The sequence below is a fragment of the Strix uralensis genome, chromosome 2, assembly GCF_047716275.1.
Source record: "Strix uralensis isolate ZFMK-TIS-50842 chromosome 2, bStrUra1, whole genome shotgun sequence".
Classification (NCBI taxonomy): Eukaryota; Metazoa; Chordata; class Aves; order Strigiformes; family Strigidae; genus Strix; species Strix uralensis.
Genome location: NC_133973.1, coordinates 38,586,525 through 38,611,472, shown reverse-complemented (window position 1 = coordinate 38,611,472; position 24,948 = coordinate 38,586,525). Strand labels below are relative to the sequence as shown.

Here is a 24,948-nt window from a genome sequence, read left to right as displayed (position 1 = left end):
ATGGCAGAAATGGTAATTAAGGCCTCCCTTGGACTCACATGTTGAGCCACAAATTAATTAGATAATCAGGACCCAGCCATAACAGCGTGCTGGCTGCGTGCCTGGCTGCTGTGACTCAGCTGGTCTTCACAGGTGCTGCAGGCAGCCCGGCTGTCTGGGGGGCAGAGCCGTGGCCTTATGGCCTGAGATGAAGATGATGCTCTGCAGACCTGTTTGCCTCCTCTCTCTGTGCAGTGCATGTTGGCTCCAGCATCCTCCTGTCAGCAGCCCGAATTCCCTCCCCGGGGCAGTAGCTAGAGTTCATTCCCACATCCCCTCCCCTCCACGTGGCAGTAGGCCTTGTCCTTCTGCAGGCAGTCCTCTGCGTTTAGAAATGTAGAGGTATTTCTTCTTTGTGTCCCTGGTTTGGTTCTATCAAATTTCAAAATTATGTCTTTGTTCTCAATCTGAAGTTAAATGTGAAAGAAGGTCCAATATCATGCCCTTGAGAATTTCTACTACAGTGAAGTTACCGAGAGCATTACACTTGTTCTAATAGTAAAATGCACCACCATGGTAGTGTAGGAAGATAGGACAGACTATGCTACAACAAGCAGGTTATTACCAACTTTCACCATCAACTGTAAGGAAGACACAAGTCTCCAACCATGACCCTACTGAGTTGCAAGGTCCCTTTATTCAACAAAGGCTGAATCAAGACACATTCATTCTGTGAACAAGCCAGAAAAGAAACTTTCAATTACCAAAATCATGTGTCTTTTCTCCATGTGGCTGGTTTCCTTAGTACAAAAGGTTGGCTGATGAATTTCAGAGAGGGTTACACCAGAGGGGGTCACACCAAAGCTCCGTGTAACTTGTTTCTGCTATTGGTCAGTAGCAGATGCAGAGAATAAACTATAAAACCAGACCCCTCCTTTTCTTTGTAAATGCACCAGCAATACAGAGAAACCAGCACAGCAAATTACCGTGTTCACAGAGCACAGGTACCATCAAGGCCAGTGTGTTTAAGAGCCATTAATGAACTTGACCTTTGCAAACTTGCTTTACTCTTTTCTGGTTCCACTTCTACCTGCTCTGCTCCTATGGTTGTTTCTGATAATTTCATTTTGCCTTATTATTTGATGCTGAAAAGCAAAAAAGTGTTTCTCGGTCACCTTCTCCCTATCCCCCGGGATTTACAGCCCGCTTTCACCACTAGCCACCTGTCTCATTTCCAATCTGACGAATCCTCCTCTAATTAAGCTGTTTTACTGTAGAACTCGCTCTTTACCCCTGAGCACCTTTGCTGCCCTTCCCTGTTGTTCTGTTTCTATCAATTCTCTCTTTTCCTTTTAATACTCAGATACCAGAGTCGAGGTGTCCTCTGGTGCTTTGAGGCCCACTACCACCATACAAGTATACTCAAATTATTGCTGGGTAGACTTATCTACAGTTTCTTCACTGCTAGGGTGAAAAACACTGCTCTTGACCAAATAATTAAATACAGAGCACCAAATTTTCTAGTGGAAGGAATGCTTCAATGTACATTAGACCAGGGGAAGACTTACTGGAGATGGCGGCCAGGTGATGGTTTACCATGTATGTGGTTCAGTACACTACTCGAAAAAGAGCAGTTTGATGCATCTGTAGAACTGGGTTTCTGAAATGCTGCTGCAGGGATGCCCCATGCAGGCTGACTGCCCTGCTTTCACACCCAAACAGGGAAGTCATTCCTTGTCTTCAGCAATTATTGCTCAGGTGCCTGCCTGCCTGCTTGTCCTCCTAGGTGACTGTGGGTCTCTATTTCTACAACACAGGAGCTGACCAAGACGTGCCTGCTCGTGAACGGCAGTTGTGTGGGAAGTCAGGAAAGCAAAGCTGACAGCACGTGGATTCTTCCCAACTTGCCCAGTAAGTGCACATGGACAGCTGCAACGCCTGCCACCAAGTCTCCACACTCCTGTATGCCCTTGTAAGTAATTCTTTCATGCTGGTTATTTCAGAGTGCAGACAGCTTGCTATCTTCTTCTGAAGATGAAGTACTACTGTTACACCAGGATGGTCAAGTCAATAGTTTGACAGTATGTTACATTAATGATGGTTTGTTTTCCAGGAGGCAAAACCCACCTACTATCTCCTCTCCAGGAAGAACTTTCTCACTCCCTTTAATCTTGTAGAAAGATGTGTCTGGCTCAACACTCAGCTATGTGTTTCCCAGCACACATTTGAAAGCGTCTGCTAGTTCGGGATATCTCATTTTAGAAGAATTAAGATGAACATATTTTAAAGGTAGATTTCAACCAGGCACTTGTACACTTCCGCAAAGTGGACTCCATGAGGTCTGGTGCACAGCAGAAGTGAAGCCACTCCCAGCTTCTAGGCACTCGAGGAGGTGCAGCAATGGCTCTCCTGGCTGTAGTGTAATGCATGCATACACCCCAAAGCTGTTGCACCCATCCGTTGTACAGCACAGGCAGTAGCAGCCATACATTCATGTGCAGTGGGTTTCCTCCCATGGTAAGATAAGCCTGCCAAAGTGCCCAGACTAGACTAGACGAGATGTGCTTTAATGGCCCGGCAAACCAGACCCAGACAAGCTATTAAAGATAAGGCTGTCCTATAAATGTCAAGGGAACTGCGGTCACATCCCTGCTGTGCTAAAGATGTAAAACATGAATTCAGCTCCAGCACGTGAGGAACTGGAGCCCGTGGAAGGTGCGGCACTGCTCTGTGTGGATGCCTGCCTGCCTGGGGGAGCTTTGTACAGCATGCCAGGCAGGACACGGCCAGAGCACAGCCACCAGGCTGTTGCTTCTGGGTCTGGCTGATGAAGGAGGCAGGAGTGGGCTCCACAGCCTCAGAGCTGACCCAGCAAACATGCATCCAGGCAGTCACCCAGTAAATTCCCTGTGCCTCAGGATAGGATCAGCTCTTTTTAGTCAAACTTTTTTTTTTTTTTTCCTTAGTTACCATGCCGAGCAGGATAACATTCTTGGTTTTTAGTAATTTAGCATCAGGGTGACATGGGGCAGCAAGGCGGGGCTGGTGCCAGGGCCCATCCCACCCCCCAGTCAGGAGATGGGCAGCTGGGGAGGTCACCAGGGCAGCCACAGTCCCAGGCATCGGGCACCTCCCTGAGGATGGGGTCTGGCTGAGGGGGCCCATGCGGTGTCGCTGCGGCAGGGACTGAAACATAACTCCTGTACAGCAGTGAGGAAAATACACTAGGACACGTCACACTGGAGGGGGGTGTTTGGTTTCTCTGCTCTGGGTAAAGCACAGGTGGCAGCCAGTGTAGCCAAAATCTCTGGACTTTCTGTGATTCCCATGTGAAAACTGATTGAGTTTTGGTGGTAGAAGCAGAGGATGGGGGTGAAGGGAGAAGACAAGATGTTATTTTAATTAAGAATATTAATTATTTAAATTTTTCCAAAGATACAGAGGTAGACTAGTTCTGATATCCCTTAAGCCAATTCTGACCCTCTAAACCCTCAGTAAGAATCACTTCATTTGCCAGGACTGTTTTTCTCCTGGACATCTTATGGAATAACATGCCATGAGTAAAAGCAGGGATCTTAGAGAAAAACCATCCTTGTCCACTGCAATTCTGAACTGATAATAGCAGCTGCAGAACTAGAGTGTCCCCACCACATCCTTTAGAAGGCATTTGCCAGAGATCCTTGTATCCCCAAAGATCTGCTGCCTTCAGGCACATGTACAGAGCTCATGCAGCTGGGGAAGGAAGCTGACCATGTTACTATTATTTTTGTAGTAAAATATGGCAGTGATTGGGAAAGGAATTTGATAGGAACTGCAGAAAACTTATCCCAGAGTGAGAGAAAGGCTATTCTTTTTAGGGGGCGGTAGCTAATTGCAGTGCAAAAGAGCAGTGCAGTTTCTGGTTGCCACCTTTGCCCTCCTGCCAAGGCTCGCTCAGGGATGCAAGGCAGCACAGATTGCCTTCCCCTTCCCTCTCCCCTCACCAGGCTCCATCACTGCAGACCCTGGAGCTGCACAGCACCTCACTATGCCACATCACCCCTTGCTGGGGTTCAAAGGGCACAGTAGCATCTTGTTTACCACAATTACTAGCTGAAGGTAAATAAATGGCCTTACTTTCTTCTCTTGAAGACTTCCAGCAATCTAGATGTGTAACGTAATATGCAGGTCACTCTCTTGAAAGCCAAGCTCTAGTTAAAAGCTGCCTGAAGGAGCTGGAGTCTCCTCGTGCCATGGCTCAGCTCCACTGAAATCCCTGAGCATTTTGGTGGCTTTTAGAGCAGATGGAAAATGGCTGCGGCTGTGGGTGAAGCTCATTTATTGAGTTATTGCCTCACATTTACCAGCACTCAATAGAGGTTGCAATGTGCGCAGTTACACTTTCCATGGAGGGAGAAGTAACAGCATGCATGTAATACTCCATCATTTCTGGGCTTGAGATGTAAGGAGGCTGGCTCCTTTTGGTAGTAAAGACCTGCACTAAACCACTACCCCCATACTCTTGCAAAGCAAAAAGTGTTTATATCATGCTTGCAAAACCTGGAAGGAGGTGTGTGTGTCTTTCAGTAAATCAGCATGTCAACCCTGCACCATATGGACTTTCTGTCAGCAGACAGCCATCTGCCCAGCTGTGATAGCAGACAAGGATAACCTGGGTTCAAGGTTCAAAGGATGATAGTAGGCGAGAGCTGTTCAAAGGAGACCTGAGCAGTGAGGGGGTGGGGCTTTGTCACCCCACTCAAGAGAGAGACGTGCTGGCTATCAACCAGGGGCAATACTTTTGTGGCCCCAATAAACACAGCCCTCATCAGTCTTTTCCCTCCATCTTTTAAAAAGTGTAAGGACACAAGTTCACTGGCTGCGTAGCAAGATGAATTCAGCTGTGTGTTGTGCAAACAGGTCTTTTCCATTCTGATTGCAATTGCTGTGACATGGTTGTTGGCTTCTGTTGGAGTCTGACAGAGACTAGCAAAACTGGGAGGCTGGATTGCACTGATCCAAGAGCTTAGTTCAATTATTTGCAAAAAAACCCTCCAGAGTCCTCTGTGGCTTGGGCCTTTCTGATGGCTTGGAGCCACTCTTGCAAGTCTGTGAGTCCTGGCCAGGCAAGCAAAAGAGATAGCTGAAAATGCGAAAAGCAGAGGTGGTTTTTGGTAGGACAGAGAAAAAAGGGGGAGCCTTGTATTGTGCACAGCCTTCCTGCTTTCTCACCCACTACATAAAATCCTGAAGCTTGTCAGCTCTTCTCACTTCATTGAGTTATAGGCCTGGCCCAAGGCCTTGCAGAACAGGACATTTCAGAAAAGCCCTGAAAATTAATTACCTTATTTTTTATGCAAAAGAATTAATAATTCTTTGTAAGAGTGATGGAAAACTGTAACTAGCTCCTGTTGCCATTAATTGTTGATGGGAACCTTTTCTCTTGGAGTTGGGGTGTCTCTCAGTGGCCTTGAAAAAGTTGCTGAAACCTCACTCAGATTTTATCTTGGTTCATGTTGCATAACAGTTGCTTTGATTTGACTTTTTTTTTCTCCTCTCTGCATTATTTCAGGCCAGAAGAAACAAAGATCTTGCCCAACATCCTGAAGAAAATTGGCTGCACCCCAATGGTCCGAATCAACAAGATTGGGAAGTCCTATGGGCTCAAGTGTGAGCTCCGTGAGTGTCCCCTTTCCACCCGGTTTTTCCGTGCCACGAGGTGAGGGTGAGGGGCGGTGTTGGAGGGGGGCTTCAGAAGAGGCTCTGTGGAGAGCAAGGACAGATGGGGAGGGCCAGATGTGGCACGTGTTGGGTACTCCTGCTTATTAAGTTATACTACAGTCATTTGTCAGACCAAACAGGATGGTTTCAAGCTGCAATGAGCAGGGGCCTAATCGTAGTGGAGGCAGCTCTCCTAAATAACTGCAGCATAAGCCCAGAGCAGAGCTGGGCTGAATTTGAGGATGGGCAGATGACATCATGGCAACGGGCAGGGATGCTGCAGTGCCTGGGGTAGCATGTGCCCAAGAGAGACTGGCCAAACCTTCCCAAAACGTGGTGGCTGGGATGGGGCCATGGGCATGGCAGGACTCCTCCCGTAGCCTGCCCGGACAGAGGGAGCAGCTTGGGCTGCTGGGGACACACACCAGCACAGCCCCTGGCCACCAGGCATTGCTCCCACGCAGGGGGGGATCCGCTCTGCTGTGGCATCGCCTGGCTGTGCCACCTCCACTGGGTCAGCTGGAGCTGGGCCAGGCGCTGCCGTCTGCTGCATCATTGTCCCAGGGGCAGCGACAGCCTCTCTTGGGGACCTTCCCAAAAGGCAGCCCCAGACAGAGCAGCGGGGACTGCGGACGGCTGGGTTTGTCAGCAACATTCATGCCAGGCCCTGGTGCTAAAAGCCAGGCCAAGGCACTGGCTGCTGGGGCAGGTTTTCCAGCAGGACTCAAGTCCTCCCCTGAGGGGATGTTAGCGTAGCGCTGGTGCTGTCTCATATAAGGGTTATTTTTAGCCTGCTCGCCTACAGAAATAAGGATGATATGATTAGGCTGTCTCTGTGTATATGGACTTTTCAGTCTCCTTTCCTGTAATTTTTAACCCTATTTAATTAATTTCAGCCAAATTGGGCAGAAGGACAGTAAGATTCAGGCAGTAAAGTTCATGAGTGTGACATAGCTGGGTAGGAAGGAGACTTGGCAAGCACTCACGCTCAATAGAAGGGCACAGCGGGACCTTGTGGTCCTGTGTGGCAACAGGGAATCCACCTGGCAGCCAGCCTTCATGGGCACACGGCCGCATGGAGCATGCTGTGCTCTTTGACCAGATTCCCCTCTCAGGACCTGGGATCCTCAGGCCCCTAACCCTGCAACATCCATGCTGCACTGCCTCTCGCTTCCCAGAATGAGGCCTCAGGGAATGTTAGGGGAAAGTGGACAGAGGTGGCAGAGGTGGGAGGACAGGTCTGCGGTGTCTGGTCCCCCTCTGAAGCAGTCTGTGCCTTGAAGGATGTCTTGCTGGGGGAAGAGCCTAACGGGTGTGGGAGGATTTGGTGCAAACAGCAGCGGGGAGGCCGGGGAGACCCTGTTTGCTGGGATGGTGTCTCCTCCCCTGGCACAGGAGGGGAAGGAGAGCAGGACAGGCAGAGTGGCTGCATGGTCCCCTCTGAGCTTCAGGTCAGCACAGAACCTTTTACCAAGCAAATATAAGAAATTGCAGCAGTGCTGTGTCAAGGAAGCAGTTATGGTTGGACACAATTACCTTGTAATCTCCGTGCCTCCAGAAATCTCTGAGTAGCTGAAGTTTTGGCAGTTTGGCATTCTAAAATGCAATGATGAGCATAAGATTCTTTACCCCATTGTTGTGGCTGCTCAGGTATCGGGTTGATTTGTCAGCCTGAAGTAGCTGTCTCTGCTAGGATGAAGTGAATGATACCCTGAAAGTACCCATTTCTTCCTGTTGTCTGTAAAACAATGCTCAGTACCATCAGTTCAGATGTAGATGCTCATCAAAACCCTGGTGCAAAGAGTCCTGCCCTGAGCGTTAGCAGTGTGGAAGGCCCATTTAGGAACAGAGTTTGAGTGAGCCTTGGGAAGTCTCCGTTACTTGGATTTTGGTAGCTTGGCTAAGAAAGCATAATTTTGGATGACACCTGAAAGTGCCTTTTCTATTATTTTTCTTTATGGCACCCCATTCAGGACTACAAATCATCCCTACAGAAGGGCACCTTTTTAGATACCTATTAATAACAAGCTGCCATGCCTCAGGAAAGACCATGAGACCTTGCTGTTAACGCTGGCAGTGCCTTGCTCAGAGAAAAGTCCTCAAGGCAGGGCAGCAAGGTGTATCGTACTGGTGTGGGGTCTTCCACCTAGCAATCACTCTATGTCCAGTTGATTTTAAACCCATCCTGGACTTACCAGGCCTTCTCATGCCTTCGGAGTGCTGCAGGTAGATGAAACATGAGGAAAGATGGACTATGGGCAGGTACACTTGTGGGTAATCCCATGACAAGCTGTGGCGCCCTGTAAGCAGATGGTGGTTGCGGTCCCCTGAGCAGGGGAGGAATGGGTGTCCTCAGATAACTGCAGCAAGGGCTAAGGGATCAAGGAACTGGTGCTCCCAGCTGAAGCTTGTCCCTGATGGAGCCTCCCTTTTCATTTCTAGTGGCAAAATGTGAGTACTTCAATGCAGGAGGCAGTGTGAAGGACCGCATCAGCCTGAGGATGGTGGAAGATGCAGAGAGAGCCGGGATTATAAAACCAGGAGATACACTGATTGAACCCACTTCAGGAAACACAGGTCGGAAGGGCAGGGATGCTCCCTCTGACAGGGTACCTGGGCAGGGTGGCATTTCCAAGGCGCTGCAGGAGGAGCAGGGATTTGAGGAGCTCTTGCACATGCCTGAAGCTCTGGCTCTGTCCTCCTCTCAGCTCCCCTCCCAGTGGCCATGGGCATCCTAGGGTGCTGAGGTGCCCTGTTGCTGAAATTCCCAAGGGCCTGCGAGGGTCCCATGAGGGTCCCGTGCCTGGACAGGCGTGCCTGGCAGGTTACCTTGTGGCAAGGCAAACAGCCTCAGGAGCTGGGGCAACCCTGGGTGTTTTCAGGCTGGGAAGCTCTTGAATATTCAGAGGTTCCCAGAAAGAGTTTTCCTGACAGGCTGGAAGAGAAATCGTCTGGTTTTTTTTCCTTACCACTGTCATCCTGCTCAGGCATTAGATTATGGTGGGGTATGAAGATGAAGGAGGAGAACAGAGGAGCCTCTCCCCTCTTTTGCAGCCTGCACAGGACCATCAGTGCAAGTTTCCATGTCCCTTTGCTGGTCCCTGCACCAGTGTTCCCACCACATGCATGTGCACAGCGTGCTTTCCTGCAAAACAGAGGCTGTCAAGGGCTCTGGACGGAATTGAGGCCATGTCCCTCGCTGCGCTCCCCACCTTCCTCTCACTAGCCATGCAGAATGGGGCTCATCTCTAGGAATTTTGCTCCTTACTGTCCTGTTGCTGCAGGTACCTCAAAGCCAGTCCCCCTCGCCCCGGCCCCCCCCAGACAAGCGGATGAGGGGACCTGTGTGCCCCCAGGGCTGTTCCCCAGGTGGCTGCACTGGCTCCCTGCCCATCCGGGGCAGTTGGGGCGTCACTGTGCTCCCTCCAGCCTCTTGCCAGGACATGCTGCTCCAACCTCACCTTCCTCCTCTAGCTAGGGAGCAGCTGGCTCCATCCATCACCCCCAGTGACATTGGAGCAGCAGTCCCCTTCACCTGCTCTCCTCAGGGTGACATGTGTGGCTTTGTGTGTGTGTGTGTCCGACTGAGAGCACTTGAGGGGGAGGGGAAGGCACTCCTGAAGCAAAATTACCTCTCTCCTGTGCTTCAGAAAACAAAGGAAGAGGCCTGACCCTTGGTGAGGGGAGGAAAGGGGTCCCTCTGTGCCATGCTAACAGACTCCTGGGAGCAGGAGGGATACTGCATCTCAGCTCGCCTGTTAGCACATCCCCCCCATGCTCCCTGGAACTCCTGGAACATCCCAAGAGGCTCGTGGAGGATGCCCTCACCTGTAGCTCATCAGTGGACTTTTCTAGGTTATATTCACTGGTGGGAGAGAGAAATGTAGGAAGAAAGCACGTCGGTCGGCCTTGCCAAATGCTGTTGTCAACCAATTCCCTTTCCTCCCCATCACCTAGGAATCGGGCTGGCACTGGTAGCTGCAGTGAAAGGTTACCGCTGCATCATTGTCTTGCCGGAGAAAATGAGCATGGAGAAGGTCAGAGCTTCTATTACCCCACAGCCGGGGAACATCTCCTTGCCTGTCTCTCTCTGCCTCTCCCTTTCTAGAGACAGAGTGCCCTCTCCTTTAAAGGCTAATGATCCTTGCTGCACACACTGACATAGCTTTGTAGTTATTCAGAAGATTTCCTCTTGATGAATAAAAAGCACACTGTGATGGCCTGGCTGATTATCTAGCATCAGCAGTGCAGCTTGGGTCATGTGTTAGACAAACATGGTGTGTGACTGCAGAGAAATGGAGCAATATCTGCTGTCTGTGAGGGCAAGGGCTGGATGGAGCAGAGGAGAGGCTGGTCCTGCTAACTTCCCCTCTGACATCTGGTGTGTCACTTGGTCTCTGTGTCTTTACTGTTTTCTTTAACCTGGAGATGCTTATGATTGTCTGAGCTGCTTTCTTGAGATGGTGGAAATCAAGTCACTTGCATGAGAGCTAATGATCAGGTAAAACTGCCATCCCAGAGGTGGCAGAAACTCTGCCTTGGGGATCCAAAAGTCTCACAAACTGTTCAGCTGAACTCATGCCAGTGAAGCCAGATCTGGACTCTGACATGGCTCAAAATTGAGCCCTTCTCCAAAGCACCACCCTCATTTTAACCTAAATCTCACTTAAGCTTAGTCTGAATCAGATGCCACCTCCAGCTGCCATGGGCTTCATCTCCAGGTGCTGCAACACTCACACATCCTTCTCTTTTGACCCCTTCTCCCCCTGACAGCCACATCTCCCAGTGGATTAATACCATAGGGCTGATTTGTAATTGCTCCTTCCCCATGCCTGATGAGAGGAGAGAAGGGACTTGGGGAAAACCAGCTTTAAGACCTCCTCCTTGCATGCAAGGGCTCAGATCACAGCACATAGGAGATGCTGCTCCCTACCCTGGTTCCCTCTGCCCCTTCCCCCAGGCACCAAGAAGCAGCATAGTGTTACCTACTGCTGCTGTGTCCCCAGCCTGCCCAGTGAGTAGGACAGGGCACGAGGCCAGGCTTGAATCCCTGTGCCAGCTTAAGGCAGGAGGCCCTGGGTGCCAGGAGGATGTCAGAGATAGTGTAACTGAGAATCGGACATTGTATCTTCAAATGCTAAATGTCTCCTGCATGCAAAGCTCCTCTGGCCTCTGGCGCTGCCATGAGCCTGCAGGTTTGCATTACCATTGCTACGTGGGATCAGTTACGTTACATCTACTCTCTTCCCTCCAAAGGTCGATATTCTGAAGGCACTGGGTGTTGAAATTGTGAGGACCCCGTGCACCCGCTTTGATGCCCCGGAGTCTAACATTCGTGTTGCCTGGAAGCTGAAAAATGAAATCCCAAATTCTCACATCCTTGACCAGGTAAACGCTGTTCCTCCACTGACTCTCTTTCCAAACATGGTTTATAATGTGTGCTCCAAGCGTGCTGGTGTTTGGGGGCTTCATTCAAACTGGCAACGGAGGCAGATTTCGTCAGTGTTTTATGGTGTTTGAAACTTAATCGCTCCTCTGTAAAGGACGGGGTGACAGAAGCAAAATAAGGGACACTTCCAAACCTGTAATACTTCTGCCAAAGCCTGGATGTGGGCGAGGCTGTGTTTTCTTGCACAATTCAAAGACTCCTCAAATTGCTTCAGATTTAACTTTGACCTGAAAAAAAATTACTTTTTATGCCTGGCTAGCAGCCTCTGTTCTGCCTCAAAAATAAGCCTCATGTTGTAAAGGGCAAACACTGATAATTCACGGCAGCAGTTTCTGCAGCACTGTGGAGGAGGGCACTCCACTGTCTGACCCCGGTGCAGGAAGGCACCCCTATAGCGAGTAGGGAGCCCTGTAGTGCAGAAAAGTCAGGCAAGCTCTTTCTTTTTAAGAAAAAGGGAGCTCAGTGCCTGAATATGCTTTTCAGAAGCAGCCTGATCTATGGGTGTGAACATGGGGCTGCACACATTTCAGTGCTGTACCTGTGTACCCCTCTGGTAAATCCCTCTGTACAGGTAGGACAGCTACTCTGGCCCACAGTTCCCAGCCACCTAACTTGCTGCACTGTCAACCACAAATGCCCTTAAATGACAAAGCAGCTCTCAAAATTAGATATAGATATGATACTTGAAAACAGTTTTCTAATGCGGCTTTTGAGGAAAGATTTTTTTGTTGTTTCCTGAGCTTTTTAGGAGTATTGTGGGGCTGTGTTTTCAACTTTTTCAAGGCAACAGGAAAAGTTAAAATGTTTCTATCTAAGCAATAACTAAAGTACCAAGGAGCTCTCTCCCCTCTGGCAGCTAGGGCTTTAACAAAACCACCAGATTCCACAAAACCTGGCAATGCAGCATATGGGACAGCTGCACCATCCCCACACCGAATAAGCACCAAGTGCCAGAGATTAAGTGTTTGTGGGCACGTTTAATCTTTCAGTGTGGACAAATTCCACGTGTCCTTGGAAATCTGTCACAAAGTGACAACCAGGAGGAATACCTGTGACCTGGCCTGGCCGGGTTGCAGTCCACCCCTTGCCAGGGAGAGGAGGGGGAAGTTGCATGCTTTGGGTAAAGCTTGGCAGGAGCTATTGCTAGTTTGGTATTTGACCTACGTTTCACACAGTAATTCATGCTGTTCTCTGTTGAAATAAACAGTACAGAAATCCAAGCAACCCCCTGGCTCATTACGACACCACAGCTGAGGAGATCCTGGAGCAGTGTGAAGGTACCATCTGCGCTGTTGTTCCTATGTGCTGAGGATGTGCAGAGGGCTATAGGCCCCTTTGAGAGGCTTATTTTACATCATTTATCGACCTAAATGTCTAGAAACAGCCAAAAAGTCACCCTTAATAATACTGACACGCAGAGTGTAGCAACTTCTCATAATCCACTCCAGATACACCTGAGCCTGCAGGGCTTTCCTGCTATGGCCTCCCATTTCAAAAGCCTGAGGGAGGAGACCAGAGGCTTAGCGAATTCAGGCTGTACCCAAGGAGGAAGAATCCGTCTCTCAGTGGCTAAAACATCTCTGTGAGCTGTCAGCTGGGAACACAAGATGTCCCAGGAGGCCTCGCTGGGGAATATAAATCCACCAGGGCATGGCAGGCTGCATCTGATCCTGCACACTCATTTGCAAATCAAAATAGAGAGAAACTTCACAGACTAATGACATTTGATATGATGGCTGTGGGAGGACTCTCCCAGTCCATGTCTGTGCAGATAGAAGTGAAATTTATTGCCAGTATTGGGAGCACTGCAAAATGTAAACAGGACTCAAGGATTTTAACTGGAGACCAGTTATCATAACAGTAAAGCAGTCGGGTAGCAACAGGAACAAGAGACTCCCAGCCTCCTCTCCACTACAACGTTTAGATTTGCTCTTACTGGCTGTCAGCAGTGCATTACAAGTCCCCTTTTCCCAATGCAGTTGCAGCATAAGGCTCTGAAGGCTTGACTCTGATTCTGCTCCTACCAGTCCTAAATCAGTATAATTCCAGGATGCCAGTGGGGCTACATCTGACCAACATGGGTGCCAGGGCAGAGCTCTGCCATCTCTCCACTGTGGGTGCTAACTCTAGCTGAAAAGTTGTGCCTGTTATTGATATGTGTTGCTATTCATGCGCGTGCTTTGCTTCCACATGGTGTGGTTTGAAAGGGCTGGAAGTGCTGAGATACTCCCTCCCCCTTAAGCCTGTAGATGCCAAAGACAGAGAAATCATGGAGACCAGCGGGAGATCTGGAGGTCACCTTCAGCCCCCTGCGCTGAGGCAGGATCAGCTGTGCTCAGATCCTGCAAGCTCATCTGAGCTTGTCCACAGGACCACGCTTTGGCCTCTAGCATGACCTCTGCCTATCCTTTCTGCAAATGGGGCTCTAGGAGCCAAGGGACGTGGGTTCTGCATCTGCGCAGGCCCCTGAATAAAGGGGAGACCATGCTGGAGGCCATGCTGAGTCCCTGCAAGCCTCCCTCTTTCTTGACCTGCAGGCAAGGTCCACATGGTGGTGATTGGGTCTGGTACAGGAGGCACCGTCACTGGCGTTGCCAGGAAGCTGAAGGAGAAGTGTCCAGAGTGCAAGGTAAACCAGGAGGCAGGGCTGCCCACAGGGAGCCATGGCCCCCCTGGGTATTCCTGCTGTGCTTTTGATTGAGCCTAACCCTCACCTGAGCTAGCAGCTGTTGTCTTCACCTATTTGTTTTTTTCACAGAGAGCTTGGCTTTTGTTGGAAGCAATTTGGTGTTACGCTCAGCTTGACCTAGATCCATCTGAGTGCCTTAGAAGTCAAAGGCTCCACAGCCCCATTACTAATGCCACCCTGCCTGGTGCCCTGCCCTTTGCAGGACACTGTCAGACATCCACCGCAGAAGCGGCTGGCCCTGCTGACAGCATTACTGCTCCTGGTTAACCTGACTGGTGGCAGTTTCTGTTCTGGCGGTTCTGCGGGACATGCAGACTGTGCAAGTGCTTCTCATCTGCCATTGCAAAAGCCTCCGTGCTTCATGGTTGACACCAGTCATAGATGCTCATTCTGGAGAGCTTGTGCTTCAAGGCAGACTGGAGGCCTGACAGTTACTGCTTCTCAGGCGTAGCCAGTGTGTGAGCCATCCCTGCTCCACCAGAGGCAAACCAAGATGGTGTGGACCCAGCCACTGGAGGACCTGTGCATAAGATTACCTCACCGACTGCTTGAAGCTGCATGTGGAGCAGTGTCACCATCCTTTCTTAAGTTGTGTGCTGAGGAAGGCAACCTCGGCCCAGATGTAACGCTATAAGCAACCAGGGTGGTGCCACTGTCAGCCAGCACAACTAGATCCAGAAAGGATGTCTGTAGCCGCAGCTTCCCACAGGTTTGAGCTAGCTGAATGGCTTTGCACTGGAGCAGAGTAAGGAGCACTCATGCTATCCTAAGGGTTGAGCTTTGGAAGTAGCAGGCTCTGCTAAAGGGGTGATGACAAACACCTTGAGAGTGGTAACATTTTAAACCACCAGTCACTTCTGTAGCAGCTGAACACTAGCTAGGATCTATTTAAAAAGTCAGTGAGAAACTACCCTTTTATCCTGGAAGCTCTCCATGCTGCCAGTGGATAGGAATATTAATTAATATAATGGGAAGGAAAACGTTGCTGATAAGGGCGTGGGTAATTTTTCCTCTGAGTTTTGACTATTTCTGAGCTCCCTTTGTGGTTTAACAAAACTTTGTTCCCTCAAAGATAATTGGTGTAGATCCTGACGGGTCCATTGTCGCTCTGCCCAGTGAGATGAACAGAACGAACACCACAATCATTGAAGTGGAGGGCATTGGGCATGACTTCATCCCTACTGTCCTTGACAGATCAGTAAGTAGCCATGTGATGAGAGGCTTCTCTCTGATCTTTGGCTTTGCATCCAGCCTGTTCCCAAATTCAGAGGTAGCCAGCCAGCTCTGGCAACCAGCTGTGGCCCAGCCCTAAGGCTACTTGTGTACCTTCCTGGTGCAAAACGAGCTGTTGTGGGGGGACTGGGACCCCAGTATTAAAGCATCTCTCTGAGTAAATCTGATTATAACTGACCTACAAGGAGAAGGCAAATACAGGGGCAAACGAGGAATATGGCACAGTACCAGCCTCTTCAGCTCAGCCTCACCAATGTTCAGTGTGCCTGTCACTAGAGTCACACAGAAGAGGTCAGTGCTGAGGCTGCTCTTCATCACATTCATGTTTCCTGAGGCTTTGCTGCTGCAGGCACCTCACGCACACAGCAGAAACCTTGCACCATTTATGGGCTGGAAGACAAGATCCAAGCCATATAGGACAACAGGTCATGAGCCTCGTACCGTTTCTTGTCAAGTTTCTTCTTGGTGTATCAGTTGCCACCAGGCACAGAGCTTTAAAGCCTTAATTCAAGCTGCCTGTGTTCCCTGGTCTCGATCTTAGAAAGGTCCCCCACAGCCTCAGACCCCAGATTCTTTCTGCTTTCAGTTTTGTGTTAACCACATCTCTGCTGTTGACACATGACTAGAACCGTGACCTGTAATACCTCAAAATTCTTTTTGTAGTTGGATCTAATTTTGCCTGGCAAAATCTTGACCGTTAGTGTAGCCTAGCCTGTGACATCATGAATACCACTTCGTCTTCTGCATCCTGATTCTGGACCTGTCAGACATCCCTAACTCTCCAAGGGAAGGGTGCTGGCTGGAAAGACTAGAGTGGGTGCCAGCAAGCAAAGACACACCCCCTGGACCAAGGATGCCCTGACAAATGCATTTGCTTTTGTGGAAAGCAGCTCAAAGCTTCCAGATGTTGTAGGCATCAGCACTTCAGCATGCCTCAGAGGGTCAGGACAGCCTGAAATAAGACTGCCAAGATCCAATCTTCTTGCTTTCTCTTCAGGTGGTTGATCAGTGGTATAAATGCAATGACAGAGACTCGTTCCTCATGTCTCGCAGGCTCATCAGAGAGGAGGGATTATTGTGTGGTAAGCACCAATGACAACAATTGCTTCTCTTAACAAACTTTCTGAACCTCATTCTCTTGGCACCAAAACGCTTCGGGGTAGGTGCTCTCTGCATTTTGTGTCTGCTAGGTTAACAGAGCTGAATGGCCAAACCCTGAGCTTGTGTGTAGGTCACTGTAGACTTCAGAGGTGCGGCAGTGAGCCTGTAGTCTGGGATCTGACTCATCGGCCACAATAATTATAGAAGCAATAACTCTCCTCTTACGGGAGCACTTTTGTACATGGAACTGGATCTTCAGGCCTAACTCTGTGTGGTGTAGTATTACATGTGCTGAAGAGAGGATTAATGGGACTTGAGGCAGGACAGGTGGGCTAAAACTGTCGCTCCGCTAACAACTCTGTGAGGCTGTACTCTCTGTCGTTGAACAGTTGCCACGCTAGAGGTGCCAGGTTTGGACCAGGACAGTTTGAAAGTAAAGAAAGTGTAAGATGTTCTTACTGAGTATTTCTGCCTGTGCCAACAAGCTGTAAGTGATCCCACCAGCTTTCCAAAATGAACAGGTGCCCTCAGACAAACCCTGCTTGTACCCTAAGAGCCTCTACACAGCATCAGAGTTTTTCTGCCTTCCCTGCCACCGATCAGATAGCTATAGGTTTGCATCCAGGACCAGACAATATGTAGTCTTGTAGTTACAGCTGATAACAGTCCTGAGCACTCACATCAAGGGAGTTTTGAAAAAGATCAGGCCATTTGTAATGAAACACTTAAATGTTGATTTAACCTATCAGGCACAGAGTCACTGTGTTTCAACAGAAACCCCTTGCTGAACTCAACTATAATTTGTGAATAGCTTCATGTTTCCTGAACTGCATTTTTCAGGGCCTTTCCTCATTTGTTTGAAAAATGTGACCCAGTGCTAATTAACCTGCTGTAAAATACGTGCTGCCTTGAATGCAGTGTGTAATTGGCACACAGATAGTGGAATGTGTTTGACTTCCAGTAGTCAAACTATTGGTGGAAGAATTGCCTCTGTAAAGCAGGGACCTGCTTTCCCTACGTGCAGCAAACCACATGCATGCACACAGACACAGGGAGCATTTAAGTCTTCCCATCACGTTGGCCTGGTATTCCAAGCATGAATGTAATGTTTATGGTTTTTTCAGTCTTTACAATGCATTTCAAGCCAATCTTTGATAGCGAAATATGTGAGTCAGAAGCTCTAGATTTGGCATGATCTTCTCCTCACCCAAAGGAAGGGTGCAGCATGGGCAGCAGTGGTACACATGTCCCCGTATTGAACCTTTCAGCCCTTGGCCTGCCCGTAGTCACTTCTTGTGAAGAAGTGGTTCATGAAGTTCATAAGGTGGCTCTTATGCTGCCTCTAAAGCCCATTGCCAAGAGACACCATATGAACATGTCCCTTCAGTCCCTACTTCTTCCTCATGATAAAGCCTACAAGGCTGTGGGACCAACTGTCCTTCCACTCCCAGTGTCTTTAGCTGCCCTGGTGTACAAAGTGTTACCTCTGCTACTGCTTTGCCTGGGTGCCTCTGCGCCGTTAGCCAGGGCAGCACTGTGCCCCATGCACCAAGACTGTGGCCCTACATCCTGGGCAACCCCAACGCTTGTCTCTCTCTTCTTGGTACCTATCTAGGTGGCAGCTCAGGCAGTGCCATGTCTGTCGCCGTGCGGGCTGCCAAGGACCTGAAGGAAGGTCAGCGCTGTGTTGTCATCCTGCCTGACTCCGTCAGGAACTACATGTGAGTTTCTCACTTCCTCGCCTGCTTTCCAACATTGGGTTGGGAGCTCCCATAGCCTTCTCCCTCACTCTCTGCATATGGCCTGGGTTAGGGCCATGGGGCCCTTCACTGGCATGAACTTAGCACTGCTGAGCCCAGGTGGTGTGGGTTGCTGGAGAACCACCCCAGTAATTCTGACAGCATGGAACCCAGAGATGGCACTCTGCCTCGAGCAGTTCACAGGAAAAAAAAATAAATAAAGAGCAGGGAGAAAGAACATACTACCGTGGCCAGCACCAGGGGCTGGGTGTTGGGACACTTGGGTTTTATTTCCTCTTGTTAGTGACTTACTGCACGGAGCAGGAATCAGTCAAGCTACAGTTTTTGAACTTGCATGCCTAATGTTAGGAAGGCAAATAGCTGGCATGCTTCTAAGAGTTACTGAGCACCCGCAGCTCCCGTTGACCTTAAAAGGGGCTAAGAGCAGCCAGCTGCAAAAATCATGGGAGCCCTGGGGCAGTGCTGTGGTCTAGTGCATGAAACAAAGCACGACTTCTTCTGGTAGGCTCACAGACTCTCTCTTTGTTGGTGATTTCTAGGTCCAAATTTTTGAATGATAAGTGGATGATAAAAAATGGTTTCCTAAATGACGTCCAGGAGCACAAGCCTTGGTAAGACAACTTCTGCCGGTATAAACTGTGCTAAGGGAATCAGCTTCCTGAGTCTGGAAATTATTATCTTCAAAGGAAAGTATTATCTTTCAGTATTTAGAAAAAATGCAGTTAAGTCCAGATCCCTCTGGGGAGGCCGTAATGTCAGCTCCTCTCTTTTGAGTGGTTAGATATCCTAGTTCTCCAATCCAAGTCTATAAAGGAGCTGTTTCTGTCCTGAAGTTGCTGATCGGCTCCCACAAGGCAATCATTGTCCAGCTCACCTAAACCCTGCTCAGCAGAAAGGCTGAGGTGGACATCTAGCTCCACTCAAAACCTTCTCTCTCTACTCCACAGCTGATGTTCAAAGGAACAACAGGCCAGCAGGGAGATGGGTCCCTCCTGTAGCAAGCACCCTTTCAAATAGCTCTGGAAGTCTTTTCAGGCAGGAAACAGTAAATTTTCACTCTCCAGAGCTGCAGGCCAGAAAAGATGACCAACTCAGCTGTCTCTTGGACACCATGGGGAGAGAGTCCCCTCAAGGCAGGGAATCACAGACAAACTGCTGATGCCAGTTGATATGTGGCTGGGCAAATAAGGTTGTTCAGAAAATGCCTAGTCTCACTTTACAGACAGCAGGTATTATTCATGTCAACTGCTCCTTTGGGTTACTATAACCAAAGGTTATTGCAAACTATTTCCTAAAAACATAATACATTTCCAAGGCCTCTCATGCTTGGTTAGAATTGCTCTTGGCCCTTCCAGCCTCTAGCATTGCCCTGTCTTTTCTGCAAGGACCAAGGGCTGAGATGAGTTGGGAGTTGCCTGTGGTGTCCAGTAAACAAGCGTAGCTTGTCCCTCATAAGTCACAGGAGCATCTCTGTCAGGCTCTCTCCTGGAGGGCTGCAAATGCTGTGTTTTGAGGACCAAGGATACAAACCAATGAAATAAAACTGGTAGACCTCCCCAGCCACAAGCTTGAAGTGAAGCCCTCAGTAACTTCCTTAGATTCAGGACAGCCTAGCCCGTTGCCAACTGCTGGCCTCTGCCCTGCCTCTGGAGTTGTATGAACACCAGCTGTAGGGAAATCTTGGCTTCCACAAGACCTGGCCGTGGTGGACTTGTAGCATTACTGCTTTGGGGATAAGAGTGGGGTGAGGTTTGCAGTCAGGCAGAACATCTCTGCGTGGTTGGTGTCATCTCTACTGTCCTTGCCTCCCTCAGCAAGGCCCACAGCCACACAGCAGAGAGTAACAGCTTGGTGCCGCCATTTGTCTTTCAACAGGTGGTGGAACATCAAGGTGCAGAAACTGAATCTCTCAGCCCCTCTCATTCTCCTCCCAGAAGTCAGCTGTCAAAAGGCAATTGAGATCCTCCAAGAGAAGGGATATGACCAAGCTCCTGTTGTTGCTGAATCAGGGTAACTATTTTCAGTCATCACAGAGGTGGCCATTCACATAGGAAAAGCAGCCATGATGAAGTTAAAGAAAAAGTCCCATTTATTGACCCAGCAACGGGGCTCTTGCATTGGATTCTATGATGCATATTTTTTAAGTATCATCTGCCTCCTTGTGAAGATGCATCAAGAAATTTCCCTGTAAATGATCTAGTTAAAGTCAAAGCCAAATCCAGTGCCCACCAGACTCAGCTGAGGTTGAATCAGTGCACAGGCAAGGGGAGGCCAGAGGAGAGGTGAAGGCTGGGTGGGAAACCCACACATATAAGCAGCTGGAGAGCGCACAAGTTTTCCTTCTCCCAGCTGCTAAGTCCTGGACTGCAATAGCAGACTTTAACTGCTGTTAAACCAAGAGCTTGGTGAGGACAAGGACCTTCTTGTCCTGCTCAGATAAGGAAAAAGCTGGTGCCTCCCACTGATGGCAGCAGCAATTTAGTCACAAGGGGAGCAGTTCAACCCTACGTAAAATGTGTGCCTTACCTCAGGTCTGCCTTTTGTAAAACTCCCTGTTTCCTTACAGACTTATTTTGGGAATGGTGACCCTCAGCAACACCCTCGCCTCAGTTCTGGCTGGAAACGCACAGTTCTCAGACCCTGTTACGAAGGTCATCTATGATCAGTTCTCAAAGGTACTGCTAAGGCTGTGGCTGGTGTCAACTGCTGTCCAGAGACGGGGAGAGGGGGAGAGGTGCACCACCACCCTGAGGTCTGAGAGGAGCTGGGAGAAGAGGACAATGAAAAGACAGAGAGGTGAAGGTAGAGAGAGGTGGGGAGGGTGATGGTGACATCATGAAGATGAGAGTTAAGGACGGGCACCTGCAAAAACACTGCTGAGCCGCTGGAGTTCAGACATGGCAGTTTTCACACCAGGATCAAAGTGTGTGAATATCCACCCCCAACCTTACATTGTCAGAAGACTTAATCCAGCTGGGGAATCAGCACCCTCTGAAATCAGAGCCCAGCCATCGCCAGGGGTCAGCACCCTGGGGCAACAGGCACAGGCTGCGGTGGGACACAGGGCAGGTCCTGTGGGTGTGCAGGGGAGGGATGCCTGGGTCGGCTGGCAGTGGTCCAGAGGTGGAGTGAGCTAAATGGATGGTGTTTTAGGGGAGCTGGAGCCATCACCTCATGCTGACCCATGGAGGCCCTTTGGGCTGTCGGGAGACAGTGCTGTATTTCAACTGCAGCAAAGCCAGGTTTACAGGTTGCTTGCATCCCCTCCCATCTCCCCAGAACAGTGCGGGTGGCTAAGGCGCACCTGATCCTGGTCCATCTGGGTGCCACCCTGCCTGCTCATGGCTACAGTCAGAGGCAGGAGTCAGGCTCCACACTACTGTCCTTTAAATGTGAAGCAAAATGTATAATGCCTCTTTTTGTCCCATTTAGATTGGCCTGGAGGACAGCCTTGGGAAGCTTTCCTCCATCCTGGAGAATGACCATTTTGCTATTGTTGTACACGAGCAAATGCAGTGTAGGTACCTATAGAAGCACTGTACAGGCTTTGCACGAATATTTGAGAAGGGAAAGGGAAATGCTCAAACCGAGTTTGGTAGGTATCAGCGCAGCTGCTCCACATGTGCAGCCCCTGAGCCTTTGCAGGAAGGATTTCTGTCCCATGGCTCTGCAAAGCCCTGGAACTGCCAACTAGTCACCCATTTCCTGTCCTGACACCACAGGGATGAGGGAAGAGGGGGGAAGCCTTAAACACAGGAGCCTGGGACCAGCAAACTACTGGACAGATCCTGGCCATGGGAGCTGTGTTGTCCCCCCATGCTGGGGTGACGCTGAAGCAGCCGTCAGCTCCATCCCCTCCCCTTATCACATGGTTTCCCATGGAATCCCACTTTGGCGATGGGAAGGTATTCATTATGTGATTTCATCCAGCCCCCTCTGACAGCCAAGGTGGGCTGTAGGTAGCAGCTTGGGGTGCTGTGCCTTTGCTGCACAGCTGTAGGCTCAGGCTTCTAGTACTCCTTTAGTCTCTTGACCTTAAATTCAAATCACTGCCTTGCTGGTTGTGGGCAACAGAGGAAACAAGGGGGAAGTCAGGGGCCTCCATAGACTTAGCATCTCAAGGACAAGGGCAAAAGGAACATTTGGGCACATTAGATAAATCTTAGGTGGAATTCAGGCATGTAAGTGCAAGGGAACAAACTACACAGTCTGCATCCCACTGCTTAAAGACCTGCCCACCCCTGGAGATGCAGTCAAGAGATGTCCTTATGCCTGTGTGCCCCAGAGGGTCTGGGTAAATTGATATGTTAAGTATGTTAAGGGACCTTGGGTGCTGGGTGCTATCAGACACCTACCCTGGAGATCCAGGGAAAGTCAAGAAAGCTGAACACAAATGTGTTGGACCATGAGCAAGCCCTGTGGCAGGAGCACGTGAGTCTGGAGTCAGAGGGCACAATGCACATTGATGCGTGCATCCTGGGGCACCCGGACCATGTCTGGGTATAGGGTTGCTCTGTCAATTTGGAAGCACCATTAGCCTAGTCCAATAAAGCAGCTGTACCAGCAGCTTTGGTTTATTCTCAAGCCACTGTACAGCCACCCCCTCCTTGGTGAAGCAAACCGACTCAATAGAGTCATGTGCAGTAGGACCACATTAGCATGAGGGTTGCTGACACATCCATGGCAGCAGGGATCACACCTTGTCGCTCCCCTCACCAAAACAGGTATGTTGGCAGGTTCTGTTCTACAAATATGACCTAACACACCTTTCCAGTACAATTATACCATAAAACTTCTAGAAGTACAAATTTGGCCTTATCTCGAGGGAGTTGCTTTGTTTAAAATGTTAGCAATGTGAAAAGGCAGTCAGAAGACCCACATTTAGGTCTTCTAAATTAGGGCTGAAGGGTGTAATTATACTGATTTTACGGGATTGCACACTGAACATGCAAAGCACTGCTATGGTGAGAAGCATGCAATATTGCACTGTATTGACTGCCAGCAAAGGGTTGCCTGCTGAACTAGAGGCCTCTGAAACCCACCATGCACAAACATCCCAACACCTCTGCTTGTAGCTCCGTGGCCTGCCGTCCTGACACCCCATCAGCGCTAAAGCTGGCTTGCAAGTCTAGCCATTTTCCCACAAAACGTTGCAAACAAAATTCTGTCATTTAAAACTGCCTTTGATGCACATTTCCCGTTCTCTTACCAAAAATAATGCTAGGCAGAATTTCCTTTCTCAGCTGTGTTGTCATAAAATAATGAAAATCCATTCTGTATCACATTTCAATATAAATTAAATGGTATCTGCAAATGAAATGGTACCAATCAAAAAATATCAGCCAACTGTATGCAGTGCCTCTTGCCCTGGTTTTCAAACAACACTCGTTTTCTTTTCCAGAGCTGCGTTTTAATGCCGTCACAGTTACCCCCTTATTTATTACTTTCTTCCCACCACCTTCAGAGCTTGCACTGTATCTCGTGTTTGGACTCTGGTGGCCAGTTTTATTTTTATTTAAGGAAACATTTATCAGACAGTTAAAGGAATTGTTGCAATGCTGTTTTATTAATGGTGGTGTAGGACGTTATGAGAACAGAGCAGAAAGTGTCTCACTGCTGCTCTTAAAGAGTCTCATTAGTTTGGCCTGAAAAGCTTTGTGGTGATAGAAGCAGGACTGGAACAGAGGTTGGGTAAGAACAACTGGGAAATTAAGATTCCTGCTCTGGTAAAGTGTGCATTATTTGCAGCTAAAACCTCCCTGATGTGATCCCAGTAACCCAACCAAGGCTGCATTAGTCATTTCTGTTGAGGCAGAGCAGAGACAGCTGCTGTCCCCATTAAGGTTTTCTCTTAAGAAACAAATAGCGTCCTCTGCACAGCTGGGTGGGGGTGTGTATGTGTGTGTGTGTGTGTGTGTCTTCTTTCCGCCCCCCCCCCACTAAACTAGCATTTTCTGTGCTTACAGTCAATGGAAATGGCAGTTCATTCATGAAGCAGATGGTATTTGGTGTGGTCACAGCGGTGGACCTCCTCACCTTTGTCAGCAGAAACGACAAGAAGTAGCACAGCGGCGTGGCTGCGCCCAGCTCCACTCCTCCGGAAGGGCCAGCTGCGCCCTCCAAGCCTGAACCACCCAGCGGAGGGTGCCTTCTGGTCTAATCCAGCTCATAGTTTCTCAAAATGACTAGGGGAAAATTGTAATGTAATAACCATTTGTCTGCTAAATGCCACCCAGAATATCACTAAAGAGACGATAACTAAAGAAATTGTGTTTAATAGCCATGTGTGGTTACGTGGAGCTACCCAGGGCTGGAGAGGTAACGGGGGGGAGGGATGGGAAGGGGATGGTTGCTATGGCCCAGATTTTAGCAGGTGTGGGGTTTGGCGTGTTTGCCAGCAGGAGCTACCTATGCACTGCTGGTGTTGTAGCTGCCGCGAGCTGTCCTGGTCCCATCAGTGCTGGAGCCTGTCTCTACCATGAGAAGCTCCAGCTTTCTTGAGGGCTGGGGGCAAGCCATGTCACGGCTGCTCCTGCTCCTCTCCACCTTCAGGCACTCCCCCAGAGAGCTTTCTTCTCACCGCCTGCTCTGTCTGGGGGCCAAGGAGGCAGCTGCTTCCTCCCCTCCCCAGGTGCGAGTGGGAGAGGCAGAGCCCTGGAGGAGCAATGAGGATGGAAGCAGGTGGGACATGGGACATGGCACCCTGGCATGCGAAAGGGGGGGAGCTGGGCAGGCATGGACAGGAGGGACAGGAAGGGACAGGCGAGGGCTGTGATGGGCAGGGGGGACGAGGTGCTGGGCAGGTGGGGAATGATCACTCCTGTAGCGGCAGCTGGCCTTTGGAAGGCACCTTCCTCACCTCTGGGGGAGCTGGTGGCACCAGGGTCTCGCCCACGGTGCTGCGGGAGGGGGCAGTGAAGCAGACCCCTTCAAGATGTGAAGACTCCTTCTCAAGATACAGTAACTGAGAGAAGGGATATGGCTTCATCCCTGTGTCCTGTAACAATCATCTCATGAATATCCTGAGAGTTCGTTAT

At 49.6% G+C, this 24,948-nt stretch overlaps 1 protein-coding gene across 1 annotated transcript; it reads left to right on the top strand.

Annotated features, from left to right (window-relative positions):
- On the top strand, positions 1-24,191 carry LOC141940133 (cystathionine beta-synthase-like). The gene is made up of 16 exons (XM_074860913.1): positions 1-12; positions 1,797-1,951; positions 5,531-5,637; positions 8,122-8,256; positions 9,637-9,716; positions 10,936-11,067; positions 12,336-12,405; positions 13,666-13,757; positions 14,890-15,015; positions 16,048-16,132; positions 17,767-17,872; positions 18,451-18,522; positions 19,787-19,921; positions 20,478-20,586; positions 21,344-21,428; positions 23,878-24,191. The coding sequence occupies exons 1-16, from the start codon at positions 1-3 to the stop codon at positions 23,973-23,975; spliced, it is 1,599 nt and encodes a 532-aa protein (XP_074717014.1). The 3' UTR covers positions 23,976-24,191.
- Positions 24,192-24,948: the final 757 nt, after the last annotated feature.

Coding starts and splice junctions, on each gene's coding strand:
- LOC141940133 (XM_074860913.1), top strand. Junction 5,638..8,121: donor TGGGCTCAAGTGTGAGCTCC/GTGAGTGTCCCC, acceptor TTTCATTTCTAG/TGGCAAAATGTGAGTACTTC. Junction 16,133..17,766: donor AGAGGAGGGATTATTGTGTG/GTAAGCACCAAT, acceptor GTACCTATCTAG/GTGGCAGCTCAGGCAGTGCC.